Source organism: Piliocolobus tephrosceles, chromosome 10 (genome assembly GCF_002776525.5).
Source record: "Piliocolobus tephrosceles isolate RC106 chromosome 10, ASM277652v3, whole genome shotgun sequence".
Lineage (NCBI taxonomy): Eukaryota > Metazoa > Chordata > Mammalia > Primates > Cercopithecidae > Piliocolobus > Piliocolobus tephrosceles.
The window spans coordinates 97,657,982-97,672,564 of NC_045443.1; the positions used below are offsets into that span (position 1 = coordinate 97,657,982).

A 14,583-nucleotide genomic window follows, 5' to 3' on the forward strand; every position below is an offset into this window, starting at 1 on the left:
TGGATAAGAAGAGATGTGGAAAGACTAGTTAGGGACCAGAGGTAGCTATGTTGTTTATGTGTTCATAAATATGTACATACATTCATAAATATGTATACATGCATGCATACACATACATATCTTTTTGTATACACATACCTTTTTACGTATCTGACACACCCACACACATATATAAAAATACATAGATAAAGGCCTGGAAGCATATATACCAAAAGTTGATGGTAGTTACTTCTGCAATGGGGAATGATATCAAGGAGATCATATTATCTGGTTTAAGGAAATGCCTAGAGTAAAAATTGAAGTTATCACCTTAGTATCACCCTTATTATCCTTTTAAAATGAAAAAAATATTCATATATTTCTTGTAAAATTAAAACAAAATACCAAGAGTCTCCTTCCAATAAAAATTAATGACCCTGACATAAAAATAAGTCACTGTTCAAAAGAACCAGGAATGTATATCATTAAAATGTTATACACAAAGTCCACACTTTTTAAGATCCTAGTCTACTAGTGGAATCTATTCTAAGATAGTCATCAAAAATGCAGACAAAAATTTGTGAAAAATAATATAATTATAGCACTTTTATAACTGATAAATTATAAACAATCTAAACATCCAACATCAGGGAAATCTTTAAAAGGCTATGGTACATTCTTATGACAATTTTATACAGGTTTAAAAATATTTTCAAAGGAGTTTACATATAAAAATTCATAAAATAAATAACAGTTGATATATTGTGAATGTGAGAGAGACTTTTTGGTGATTTTACTCTCCAAATTATGGTTGTATTTTCCAAGTTTTCCACATTGAGTGGTAGTCACTTTTCCTTACTATTATTTATTAGAAATAATAAAACCACTGATGCTTTCAGATTAAGTAGGGTGATCTGCCACAAGAACATTGTTTTTGAAGTATATTTTGATCAAAGGACAAAAATCCTCTGTTAAGGTAGGATTTTAAACGATAAAGGGCCACACGGGAACTACAGCTATCTGTGAATCTTGAATAGATTTTCATGACACATATCAGTACCTCTTCTACATTTAAGTGATATGCTGGAAAGAAGATTGCTATGAATTATCAGACCTAGACTGAGAATTTTTGTTTATGTATGGTACACATTCCCCAAGTCTGGGGAGCTAGAAGAGCTTAATGATTGGTTAAAAACTTGGGCTCATCAGTCAGAATAGCTGACAAATCTGCCTCTTACTACTTGCTGGCTACAACTTTTGGACAAGATATCTTATTTCTTTAAGCTTTGGTTTCTAAATCTATAGAAAAGTGATCAATAATAATAACCACTTCATATGATGGTCTTAAGGATTAAATAATGTGTTTTACAGCACTTGGCGGTATGACTAGGGGTGGTTCAATAAATGTTTGCTATTGTTGTTATTAAATATCATCTATCATGTAAGGTAAACTGACTAGTGTCTCCCACCAAGATAAAGTAAACTGGAATCTAGTAGAGAGATTTTTCTCTGACTTGTGTAAAGGGTAAAATTTTTTAAGAAGACATGTTTGCGTCAGATAGAAGAGCTCAGACTTTGAAGTCTGACTAACTGGGTTCAAATGCTAAACTCTTACACTTACTAGTTGCATAACCTTGGGCAAGCTGCTTACCTCCCTAGGCTTTGTTTGCTTCACCTTTAAAATGAAGATAACAGTTCCTACCTCAATTTATTTGAAGACTAAATACATGTAAGATGCCTACGATAGTAACTGGCATAGTAAGTCCCTAGTAAATATTAGCTTAGAATAACAAACAAGAGGCTGGGCATGGTAGCTCACACCTGTAAACCCAGCACTTTGGGAGGCTGAGATGGCTGAGACCAGGACTTCGAGACCTGCCTGGCCAGCATGGTAAAACCTCGTCTCCACTAAAAATACAAAAGTTAGCTAGGCGTGGTGGTGGATGCCTGTAGTCCCAGCTACTTGAGAGGCTGAGGCAGGAGAATCGCTTGAACCCAGGAGGCAGAGGTTGCAGTGAGCCAAGATCGTTACGTTGCACTCCAGCCTGGGCAACAAGGAAAAAACTACATCTCAAAAAAAAAAAAAAAGAAAGAATAACAAGAATAACAAGAAAGACAATCCCAGCTCTGCGTACAATAATGTCACTATGGGAACACTACTTAAACTTCAGGAGCCTCAATTTCCGTATTTGTAAAAGGATAAGAATAAGCACTTATACCTCATAGGGTTGAGGCAATTTGGTACATAGTAGACAATAGGCTCTAGAGCCAGAATACCTGAATTTAAACCACTAACTAGCTGTGTTACTTTGGATTCGTTATTTAACCTCTCTCTGAAGATAACAGTATACTATTGATAGAATTGTTGTGAGGTTTAAATTCATTAAAATATATACAAAGCATATAGAATGGTACCAACACAAAGTAAATAAATGTTAGCTTCTATTATTACAGAGTTGTAATTCAAATTAAAAGAAGTAAACTATTTAAGCATCTGCAATGGTATGAATGTGTCCCTTTGAAATTCATGTGTTGGCAAAGTGATAGTACTAAGAGGTAGGGCCTTTAACAGGTGATCAGCCCATGAGAGCTTGCCCCTACATGAATGGGATTACGGCCCTTAAAAAACAGGCTTCAGGTAGCTTCTCTTGACCTACAGAGGACTGCAAATTACAACCCTTACAATTTGATGAGGTTTGGTCTTGGACTTCCCAGTCTCCAGAACTGTGAGAAATAAATTTCTGTTCTTTATAAATTACCCAGTCTGTGGTATTCTGTGATAGCAGAACAAAACAGACATTGCTTGGCAACAAATGGTAGCTACTATTATGGTACTTTAGTAATATATATTATATTATTACTTATTACATACTTGTTATATTTATGTTACTAATTATCTAATCTAAGCTTTTCAACTAAATCAATGGGCTTATTTCCTTTCAAACAGAAAGTAATTCAGGCCAGGCATGGCGGCTCATGTCTATAATCCCAGCATTTTGGGACGCTGAGGTGCACGGATCATTCAAGGTCAGGAGTTTGAGACCAGCCTGGCCAACATGACGAAACCCCATCCCTAGAAAAAGTACAAAAATTAGCCGGGCATGGTGGTGCATGCCTGCAATCCCAGCTACACGGGAGGCTGAGGCAGGAGAACTGCTTGAACCCGAAGGCAGAGGATGCAGTAAGCTGAGATCACAATACTGCACTCCAGCCTGGGCGACAGAGTGAAGCTCCATCTCAAAAAAAAAAGAAAAGAAAAGAAAACACAAAGTAATTCATATTTGCCTCTGGTCTCCTATGTTTTTGTGTCTGCAGCAACTACTTTCTGACTATGGCCCATGCTAATTCTTGTTTACAAACTCCTTAATGCCTTAATGAAGGAGATGCAACAAACACCACCTAATTCATTTCTAGCAGTCTTTACTAGGGCATTGGTTGTCTCTCAATAAAATGGGAAAATCACGTAGTTCCACCATATACTATCATATATGTGAAAGAATCCTAATTTTGTAAATCAGTAGAATTCACCATGCAAATTAAGCCCATCTAATCAAATTTCCAAATATAGGAGTCTCTGTAATACAGGCTGGTAGCCTTAATATTGGCTGCTTTATGGTCTAAGTGACTGCATACATATAATTGCTGGATCTCAGCCATAGAGAGGCAGGAGTATCTGGTTAAAAGAAACAATGGAACAATCATTAGAGGAAAGTTAGGTACTCTTGCATAGTCCATGAATGTATAAATAAGTCTTTTTGGGGGGGCTATAATGAACAATCAGAATATATCTAAAAATAACTAAATATTATTAATAATTAACAATTACTTAATATAACTAAAAATATTCATTTGTTTTTAGTTATGCCCAACAACTTTAAAAAGCATAGGTACAGTTAACAATTATTGAATATAATTGTTATATATTATATATATATAACATCCCTTTTCCCCTAAGGTGTATGTATGTAATATGAATTCTTAAACCATAACTTTACCTTTTTCCAAAAACATATGGCTGTCACTTCCATCACTTTCTAACATCTGTTCTTCCAATATCATGCTGTCAAGTGAAATGGTATCCAATGACATTTGTGAAGAGCTTCTTTTCATATTCTTATAAGAAACACAGAGAGGAGCCAGGTTGGGTGGGCAACGTTCCTTAGGCTTTCCACTGTTAACAAAATAATTAGAAAGTTATTACATATACAGAAAAGAATTCTATCTAAAAAAATACATCTAAGATAATTAAAATATGTATATAGCATCCATAGCTGAAATTATATTTAAACATATAAGCTCAAAGTGTTTTCATATTTTGAAACACCTACTCTTTCACATGTTAACAAAGCCTTATTTTGTCATGAGCTTTCTTGCCTCAAAACAAAATACACTCACAGGCACACACACTCCACAAAATAAATTAATTTTTAAAAAGGGCAATAAAATGTTGTTACCTTAAAGATGACTGTGATTTAAGTGTTCTAACTGTGGGGGTCTCTTCTTTACTGATATCCAGGTTTTCAGAGACTGAAGCTGCTTCCGGAAGCAAATCTTCAGCTTTAAAGATGGACTCTATGGTTTCATTTCCTTTACTAGTTAAACTACTTGAAAGTATGTTTTGATTACCATCACTATCAAATGACAGCATATTTGAATCTTCTCTGTAGTTTAAGATACTACTTGAATCTGTATAAAATGAATCCTTTTTGTCACTTGTTTCTGATCCAATTTCTCCTGAGCCACTTTTGTAAACAAGTCCACTACTTTCATCTTCACTTATTTTCCCTAAATGTTTATCTGATAAATAGTCCATAAAAGAAATGCCTTTTTGCAGATTTGTATCACTAGCTGATTTAAAAAGCAAAGGATCCTTTAAAGGGACATGGCTAAGGTCAACACTCATAGATCTGTTGTCTGACATATGATTAACAGTTACACTTCTAATTCTATTTATATCCCTACTAATTTGTTTTCTTTTTGAAGACAAAAAATCCCCATTTTCTGTAGGCAAATAATCAGGTACCACTGGGCTCACACTTTCAGAAACAGGAGACTTAAGAGTATTTGCTTGATCCACTGGATGGAGCAAAAGAGCCAGTTCTGCACTTCTAAGTAAAATTCCAATACAAATGGATGTCTGACTAGCAGGACTGCCAGTTACAGCTTCTACATCTTTCCTTAAGTTCTCTGAAAGCAGGATAAGTGACTCATGCAGGAAAAGCAGGAGCAGATACTGGTAGTGATTAATCTGCATACTGACATGTTTATGAACATGAACTAAGACATGAATATCTGCTTCTGACGAGGAAGAGGAAAATCTAAAAAATGTATCTGATGAAGAAGGCTTCTGACCACCATTTGCCAAGGGCTCAGACTCTGTACTATAATACTCCTTCAACAGCTTCTTCCGCTTCAATCGGCCAGCCAGATCACTAGATTCACTTTGTGATGTGTTTAGAGATACTTGATTACAAGTTTGCGGCTCTTTTTGTGACTCTGCATATCTTGTTGGTTGACAAATCCAAATGGAAAGAGGGAATGAATCTACAAAACTTATTGGCCGTCCTTTTCCACTTTTCATCCCTTCATAATCTATCCAAAATTGAGAAAAGTACACAGCCCAAACATCCGTGGCAGCAGAAGTTTTAAGAGTGTTTTTATTCAATTGGGGAGTAATATTTCCTTTATAAATTTCATGCATTTTCGTATCTTGTTCATGAGCATGTCTCTGGAAAATTGGATGTAGAAGATTAAAATTGTCACAAGATTTGGGGAAGCTGGTATATGTTTTACTAAAAAAATCACAATCTTTAAAGTCTTGAAACAAAGCTTCTAGGTCAGAATGTCGACAGTTTGGACAGTGCCTTGTATTTGTGGCAATCATTTCAGAACTCTGAATAGAAATTGCATGTGGCTGATCTTGATGACATTCAGATTTCATTTCAGAAGGAATGACAAACTAGAAGAGAAGAAAAATTAATCTCATCCAACTGTCAAATCCATCCAACTGTCAAATCCATACATCTTAAAGATAAAGGAACATGACTTAGCTCAGAAATTCTTTTTCTTGACCTTTCCCCCAAAAATACCACTTTCCTATTAAGACATAAAACACTAACTCTTCCCCTCAAATCTTATTAAATAGAGTAAAGGGGACTTACATGACCACTAAGAAGAGAATCTTTTAAAAAAACAATAACATGAATTAATAATGAATGTAACATATATATATATGCACAAAATAAATTGCAAAATAAAAAGAACAAAATTGAATTAAATCATTACTACTACTTGTTTGTATGATACCTTTAGCATTAAGCCATCAACTCGAACATCAACATGCTCGTCAGATTTTGAATTGTCATTCAACTTGTACACAGCCATGAACTGATTAAGACTCTGTTTTAAATCCAACAGAAATTGATTTAACCATAGAATGCTTCTTTCATCCACAGTAAACTGTAGTGCATTCAGCTGGCTATAGAGGCTGGGAGATGGAACTGTGGAGAAAAGATTTTTTAAAAAAAATTTTAATTGTATGTTTCTAAATCTTCCCTGAGAACAAAAAAATACATGTTTAGTTAGTTTTATTCTTTCTTAAAACAAATTTGAGGTGTTATTTACAAAATCAAAGTGATACATGTGAATAACAAACACATTTAGATAGAAAAAAAAAATTTCCCATGCCTCACTAACTGAAAAAAAGTTTTAATATTTTAAAATATCTATAACATATAAATATACAAAACACATGAATATTTTGAATATATAAATTAATCTAAAACTAAGTGCATAAAACAGGAAGCACTGTTTTCTTTCCTAAGGTTGTATTCACCAAGAACTTGTAAAAACATTACCTTCTTGATGACGTATCACATCAAAGTGGTCCTCAATCATGTATTTCCGTAGACTTTACAACCTGAATCTTAATCTAAATCCTCTAAAATGAGAGAGCTAAGTCTAATGACCAATTTTTTATGCAAGTGCTATGCTAGCAGGTTCTCCTTGAAAGGAGGGACCATGCATAAATTTATTCCCCACTTTTAATCAAGGCCTATAATAGTGCTTGGAGCAATGTGAAAACCAAGTATCTCCTGAACAATAAAATGAGTTCACTCTTTTTCATAGCTCTCCCAAAATAAACTAATATTTACAATTAGAGAGTACATCACTTCCTGAAATACACATATTTTTCTACCATAACAGTCATTTTGTTTTCAGAGCACCCTGATGAAGATCTTTTATTCTAAAAATTCAGACATATTTATTCCTACCAAAGCTAAAGTTATGCATATCTAGAGCATTTAGACCAAATTTAAGAAAAATAAATCTAAGGTGTGAGACACCAGTGGAGAGGGAACACTGTAACAATGTCCTGAATATGGTTTATTTGCTTATGTTATTCATTTATTCATTCACTTTCCTTTAAGATCCACTAAATGTCAACTACATTGTCTGTCTTACCCTAAGCACAAAGAACACAAAAAGAAATAGGGCATGGTCCTTTTTCCTTAAAAGGTCATAGTTTATTACATGAGACAGATACAAACAGAGAAAAATTACAATTTAAGTCTATCAGAGATATGCAATTGTGAAGTGGAGGTGCTTGCCTTTGGGAATAGAAATAAAGTGACTGTTGCAGAGACTGCATCACACTCTGAAAGGAAAGGAAGGAGAGGGAATATCTCAATGTAGATTGATTGATAATGGTAGCCACAGAGTAGACTAGGGAGCAAATGCTGCCCAAGAGCTAGAGCACAGAAAGAACCCTGAGAGCAGATGTGGGACTGAAAAAGGAACCCAGGACACTAAGCAGTAGAAAGATCTATATGCAGTTTCCAACAGAAGTCTACTTATAAAATAGATTAGTATGTAGTTAATAATACTTAAAAGCAGCTTGTAGAAACACTGAATATTCTGATATCACTAAGGAAAAGAAGCAGGGTGCAAATTAAATATGTAAAAGAAATACATGCATTAAAAACAAGACTAACACTGCTATATTTACTGCTATGGGTTGAATTGTGTCCCTCCAAAATGCATTTACTGAAGTTCTATCCCCCTGTAACTCAGAATGTATTTGGAGCTAAAGCCTTTAAAGAGACAATTATGGTAAAATGAGTTCACTGGGTGGGCCCTAGTCCATTGTGACTCATATCCTTATAAGAGCAGAACAGGAGGGACAAACACACATACACAGAGGGAAGACCATGTGAAAACACAGGCGGAAGATGACCATCTATAAGGAGAGCAGTCTCAGAAGAAACAATCCTGCTGAAGTCTTCATCTTGGACCTCTAGCCTCAGAACTGTGAGACAATAAATTTCTGTTAAGTCACCTAGTCTGTGGTATTTGTTATAGCAGCCCTAACAAATGAATATACTTACGTTTGAGCAGATGTCTCCAAACCGCAAGCTTACAAGCATTGTTTTTTTGGCTTTTTCTTATTTATTGTTAAAATATAATGCATATGTTACTTTCACAATGGTAAAAGGAAAGTTAAGAGATTATAAAAGTTGGATCATTTAGTACTGTTCAAAATAGAGATAATGAGGAATGAAAATTAACTCATCTACATGAGGGTTCAACATACTATATTCTCTACTTTTGTTTATTTTTGAAAATTTCTCTAAGAAAAAATTAAATTAAAAAATAGTTAAACATAATCTAGAAATTCCACTACCAGGTATCTACGGGGGTCAAGTTTAAAACGCAAGGAAGGAATTTTGTTAATTTTTTCAGGAAAAAAAAAGTACAGATTATAGAATGAGATTATAATTCCTTTGGTACATGCTAACAAAACTTGCATAAACAAGCCTAGATGGCCAGGAGTGTTGGCTCATGTCTGTAATCCCAGCGCTTTGGGAGGCCAAAGCAGGAGGATGATTTGAGCCCACGAGTTTGAGACTAGCCCAGGCAACAGAGTGAGATCTTGTATCTATAAAAAATTTAAAATTAGCTGGACATGATGGCTCATGCCTATAATCCTAGCTATTAGCGAGGCTAAGATGGGAAGATCACTCGAGTCCAGGAGTTTGAGGCAGCAGTGAACCATCATTGTGCCACAGTACTCCAGCCTAGGCACAGAGTGAGACTGTGTCTCAAAAAAAAAAGAATATTAAAAAAAAAAAAAAACGCTTAGAAGTCATAAATACTGGAAACTACTCTTAACTCTGAAGAAAAATTACTTGTTTAGGGACAAGGTGGCAGGCAGGAGGCAGGACTAGTTTGCAGCTCCAACTTGGATGGACTTAGCAGTGTGTGGAGGCTCACATAGTGAAGTTTTGCTCCAGAACGACTACAGGAATAAATCAGGAAAACTGAGAGGACCCCCAGACCCTCTGAAGGAAGCAGATTGGTCCTGCAGGACCTGAGAGACAACCCAAATATTGGGCTGGTACTCATGGCTGAGACACAGATGGTTCACATCACAGGACTCTGCAGACAACCCCCAGTACCAGCCCAGAGCCTGGTAGACTTGCTGGGTGTCTAGATCTAGAAGAGAGATAACAGTCACTACAGCTCGGCTCTCAGAATCCACACCCATAGGAAAACAGGGAGAATACCAGCCAGGTGCAGTGGCTCATGCCTGTAATCCCAGCACTTTGGGAGGCCAAGGTGGGCAAATCACCTGAGGTCGGGAGTTCAAGACCAGCCTGATCAACATAGAGGAACCTTGTCTCTACTAAAAATACAAAATTAGCCGGGTGTGGTGACGCATGCCTGTAATCCCAGCTACTCTGGAGGCTAAGGCGGGAGAATCACTTGAGCCCAGGAGGTGAAGATTGCGGTGAGCCTAGGTCATGCCATTGCACTGCAGCCTGGGCAACAAGAGTGAAACTCTGTCTCAAAAAAAAAAAAAAAAAAGGGATAATGCCACTTCAAGGGAACATGTCACGGGACAAAAGAATCTGAACAACAGCCTTCAGTCCCAGACATTACCTCTGAGAGAGCCTACCCAAATGAGAAAGAACCAGAAAAACAACTCTGTTAATATTAAGACAAGGTTCTTTAACACCTCCAAAAAAATCACACTAGCTCACCAGCAATGGACCCAAACCAAGAAGAAATCCCTGATTTACCTGAGAAATAATTCTAGGCTAATCAGGGAGGCACCAGAGAAAGGAGAAGCCCAGTGTAAGGAAATCCAAAAAATGATACAAGAAGTGAAAGGAGAAATATTCAAGGAAATAGATAGCATAAATAAAAATCAATCAAAACTTCAGGAATAAACAGACACACTCATAGAAATGCAAAATGCTCTAGAAAGTCTCAGCAATAGAAATGAATAAGTAGAAGAAAGAAATTCAGAGCTCAAAGACAAGGTCTTTGAATTAACCCAGTCCAACAAAGACAAAGAAAAAAAGAATAAGAAAATATGAACAACGTTTCCAAGATGTCTGGGATTATGTTAAATGACCAAACCTAAGAATAATTGGTGTTCCTAAAGAGGAAGAGAAATCTAAAAGTTTGGAAAACATATTTGGGGGAATAATTGAGGAAAACTTCCGTGACCTTGCTACAGACTTAGACATCCAAATACAAGAAGCACAAAGAACACCTGGGAAATTCATCACAAAAGATGATTGCCTAGACTCACTGTCATCAGGTTATCTAAAGTTAAGACGAAGGAAAGAATCTTAAGAGCTGTGGGACGGAAGCACCAGGTAACCTATAAAGGAAAATCTATCAGATTAACAGCAGATTTCTCAGCAGAAAATCTAGAAGCTGGAATGTGATTCTGGCCCTATCTTCAGCTTCCTCAAACAAAACAAGTATCAGTCAAGAATTTTGTATCTAGTGAAACTAAGCTTCACATATGAAGTAAAAATACAGTGTTTTTCAGACAAACAAATGCTGAGAGAATTCGCCACTACCAAGCCACCACTACAAGAACTAAGAACTGCTAAAAGGAGCTCCAAATCTTGAAACAAATCCTGGAAACACAACAGAACCTCTTTAAAGCATAAATCTCAGAGGATCTATAAAACAAAAATACAATTTTAAAAAAAAGGTATACAGGCAACAAACAGCATGATGAATGGAATGGTACCTCATGTCTCAAATACTAACACTGAATGTAAATGGCCTAAATGTTCCACTTAAAAGATACAGAACTGCAGAACAGATAAGAATTCACCTGTTGTGAGAAGTCAGGGACCCCGAACAGAGGGACCAGCTGGAGCCATGGCAGAGGAACATAAATTGTGAAGATTTCATGGACATTTATCACTTCCCTAATAACACTCTTATAGCCTGTCTTTCTTTAATCTCTTAATCCTGTTATCTTCATAGTAAGCTGAGGATATATGTCACCTCAGGTCCACTGTGATGAATGCATTAACTGTACAAATTGATTGTAAAACGTGTGTTTGAACAATACGAAATCAGTGCACCTTGAAAAAAACCAGAATAACAATGATTTTCAAGGAACAAAGGAAGACAACCACAAGGTCTGACTGCCTGCGGGGTCGGGCAGAATACAGCCATATTTTTCTTCTTGCAGAGAGCCTATAAACGGACGTGCAAGTAGGGAAGGTATCGCTAAATTCTTTTCCTAGCAAGGAATATTAATAATTAAGACCCTGGGAAAGGAATTGCATTCCTGGGGTAAGGTCTATAAACGGCTGCCCTGGGAGTGTCTGTCTTACATAGTTGAGGCAAGGACTGAAATACGCCCTGGTCTCCTGCAGTACCCTCAGGCTTATTAGGGTGGGGAAAAAACTGCTCCCTGGTAAATTTGAAGTCAGATCAGTTCTCTGCTCTTGAACCCTATTTTCTGTTGTTTAAGATGTTTATCAAGACAATGTGTGCACAGCTGAACACAGATCCTTATCAGGAGTTTTTTATTTTGACCTTTGCCTTGTGATCTTTGCTTTGCTCTTCGCCTTGTGATCTTTATTGGCCTCAGAAGCATGTGATCTTTGTTCTCCTTTTTGCCCTTTGAAGCATGTGATCTTTGTGACCTCCCCTTTTGAAGTCCTTAATAAAAACCTGCTAGTTTTGCGGCTCAGGTGGGCATCACGGTCCTACTGCTATGTGATGTCACCCCGGCAGTTCAGCTGTAAAATTCCTCTCTTTGTACTCTTTCTCTTTATTTCTCAGATTGGCCAACACTTAGGGAAAATAGTAAGAACATACATTGAAATTTTGGGGGCAGGTTCCCCCAACAGTCACCAACCATCTGCTGCCTTCAAGAGACTCACCTAACAAATAAGGACTCACACAAACTTAAGGCAAAGGGGTGGAAAAAGACATTTCATGCAAACGGACATCAAAAGCAAGCAGGAGTAGCTATTCTTATAACAGACAAACCTTAAAGCAACAGCAGTTAAAAAAGACAAAGAGGGACATTATACAATGATAAAAGGCCTTGTCCAACAGGACACTATCACAATCCTAACATATATGCACCTAACACTGGAGTTCCCAAATTTACAAAACAATTACTAATAGGCCTAAGAAATGAGATAGACGGCAACACAATAATAGTGGGGGATTTCAATACTCAACTGACAGCACTAGATAGGTCATCAAGACAGAAAGTCAACAAAGAAACAATGGATTTCAACTATACTCGGACCGGGCATGGTGGCTCATGCCTGTAATCCTAGCACTTTGGGCAGGCTGAGGCAGGCAGATCATGAGGTCAGGAAATTGAGACCATCCTGACTAACACAGTGAAACCCCATCTCTACTTAAAAAAAAACACAAAAAATTAGCCAGGCATGGTGGCGGGTGTCTGTAGTCCCAGCTACTCTGGAGGCTGAGGCAGGAGAATGGTGTGAACTTGGGAGGCAGAGTTTGCAGTGAGCCGAGATCACGCCACTGCACTCCAGCCTGGGCAACAAAGCAAGACTCTATCTCAAAAACAAAACAAAACGAAACAAAACTATACTCTGGAACAAATGGACTTAACAGATATTTACAGAACATTCCATCCAACAACTGCAGAATATACATTCTATTCAACAGACTTTCGCCAAGAGACAGGCCATAAGATAGGCCACAAAAAGAGCCTCAATAAATTTAAGAAAGCTGAAATTATATCAAGCACTCTCTCAGATCACAATGGAATAAAAGTGGAAATCTACTTCAAAGGAACCTTCAAAACCATGCAAATACCTGGAAATTAACTAACCTGCTCCTGAATGATCACTGGGTCAAAAATGAAATCAAGATGGAAATTAAAAAATTCTTCGAATTGAACAACAGTGACACAACCTATCAAAACCTTTGGGACACAGCAAAGGTGGTGCTGAGAGGAAAGTTTATAGTTCTAAATGCCTACATTAAAAAGTCTGAAACAGCACAAACAGATAATCTAAGGTCACACCTTAAGGAACTAGAGAAACAAGAACAAACCAAACCCAAACCCAGCAGAAGAAAGGCAATGACCAAGATCAGAGCAGAACTAAATGAAATTGAAACAAACAAAAACAATACAAAAGACAAATTAAACAAAAAGCTGGTTCTTTGAAAAGATAAATAAAATTGATAGACCACTGGCAAGATTAACCAAGAAGAGAGAAAATCCAAATAAGCTCAGTAAGAAACAAAATGGGACATATTACAACTGACACCACAGAAATACAAAAGGTCATTCAACGCAACTATGAACACCTTTACGTGCACGTACTAGAAAATCTAGAAGAGATGGAAGAATTCCTGGAAAAATACAACCCTCCTAGCTTATAGCAGGGAGAATTAGATAGTCTGAACAGACCAATAACAAGCAGCCAAACTGAAATAATTTAAAAATTACCAACAAAAAAAAGTCCAGGACCAGATGGATTCACAGCAGAATTCTACCAGACATTCAAAGAATTGGTACCAATCCTATTGACACTATTCCACAAAGATGGAGAAAGAGGGAACCCTCCCTAAATCATTCTATGAAGCCAGTATTGCCCTAATACCAAAACCAGAAAAGGGCATAACCAAAAAAGAAAGCAGACCAATATGCTTGATGAACATTGATGCTAAAATCCTTAACAAAATACTAGCTTACCGAATCCAACAACATATCAAAAAGATAATCCACCATGATCAAGTGGGTTTCATATCAGGGATGCATACCAGAGACGGTTTAACATATGCAAGTCAATAAATGTGATACACCAAATAAACAGTATTAACAAAAATCACATGATCATTTCTATAGATGTAGAAAAATCATTCAACAAAATCCAGCAACGCTTTATGATTAAAACTCTCAGTAAAAACAGCATACATGGGACATATCTCAATATAATAAAAGCCATCTCTGACAAACGCACAGCCAATGTAATACTAAATGGGGAAAAGTTGAAAGCATTCCCTCTGAGAACTGAAACAAGACAAGGATGCCAACTCTCACCACTCCTCTTCAACACAGTACTAGAAGTCCTGGGCAGACCAATCAGACAAGACAAGGAAATAAAGGGCATCCAAATAGGTAAAGAGGAAGTCAAACTGTCACTCTTTGCTGATGATATGATTATTTACCTAAAAAACCCTACTAAACACTCCTCCAGAAAGTTCCTAGAACTGATAAAAGAATTCAGCAAAGTTTCCAGATACAAAATTAATGTACACAAATCAGTAGCTCTTCCATACACCAAC

At 36.7% G+C, this 14,583-nt stretch overlaps 1 protein-coding gene across 2 annotated transcripts in view; it reads right to left on the reverse strand.

The window, feature by feature from the left end:
• UHRF1BP1L (UHRF1 binding protein 1 like) overlaps nucleotides 1-14,583 on the reverse strand; it is a 111,084-nt gene that overhangs the window by 17,283 nt on the left and 79,218 nt on the right. For both annotated transcript variants that reach the window (XM_023184422.2, XM_023184505.2), the window contains 3 exons: nucleotides 6,286-6,479; nucleotides 4,434-5,938; nucleotides 3,975-4,150 (listed from right to left, as the gene is read on the reverse strand). In XM_023184422.2, coding sequence (XP_023040190.1) covers nucleotides 3,975-4,150; nucleotides 4,434-5,938; nucleotides 6,286-6,479 — 1,875 coding nt within the window. The remainder of the gene's footprint in view (nucleotides 1-3,974; nucleotides 4,151-4,433; nucleotides 5,939-6,285; nucleotides 6,480-14,583) is intronic.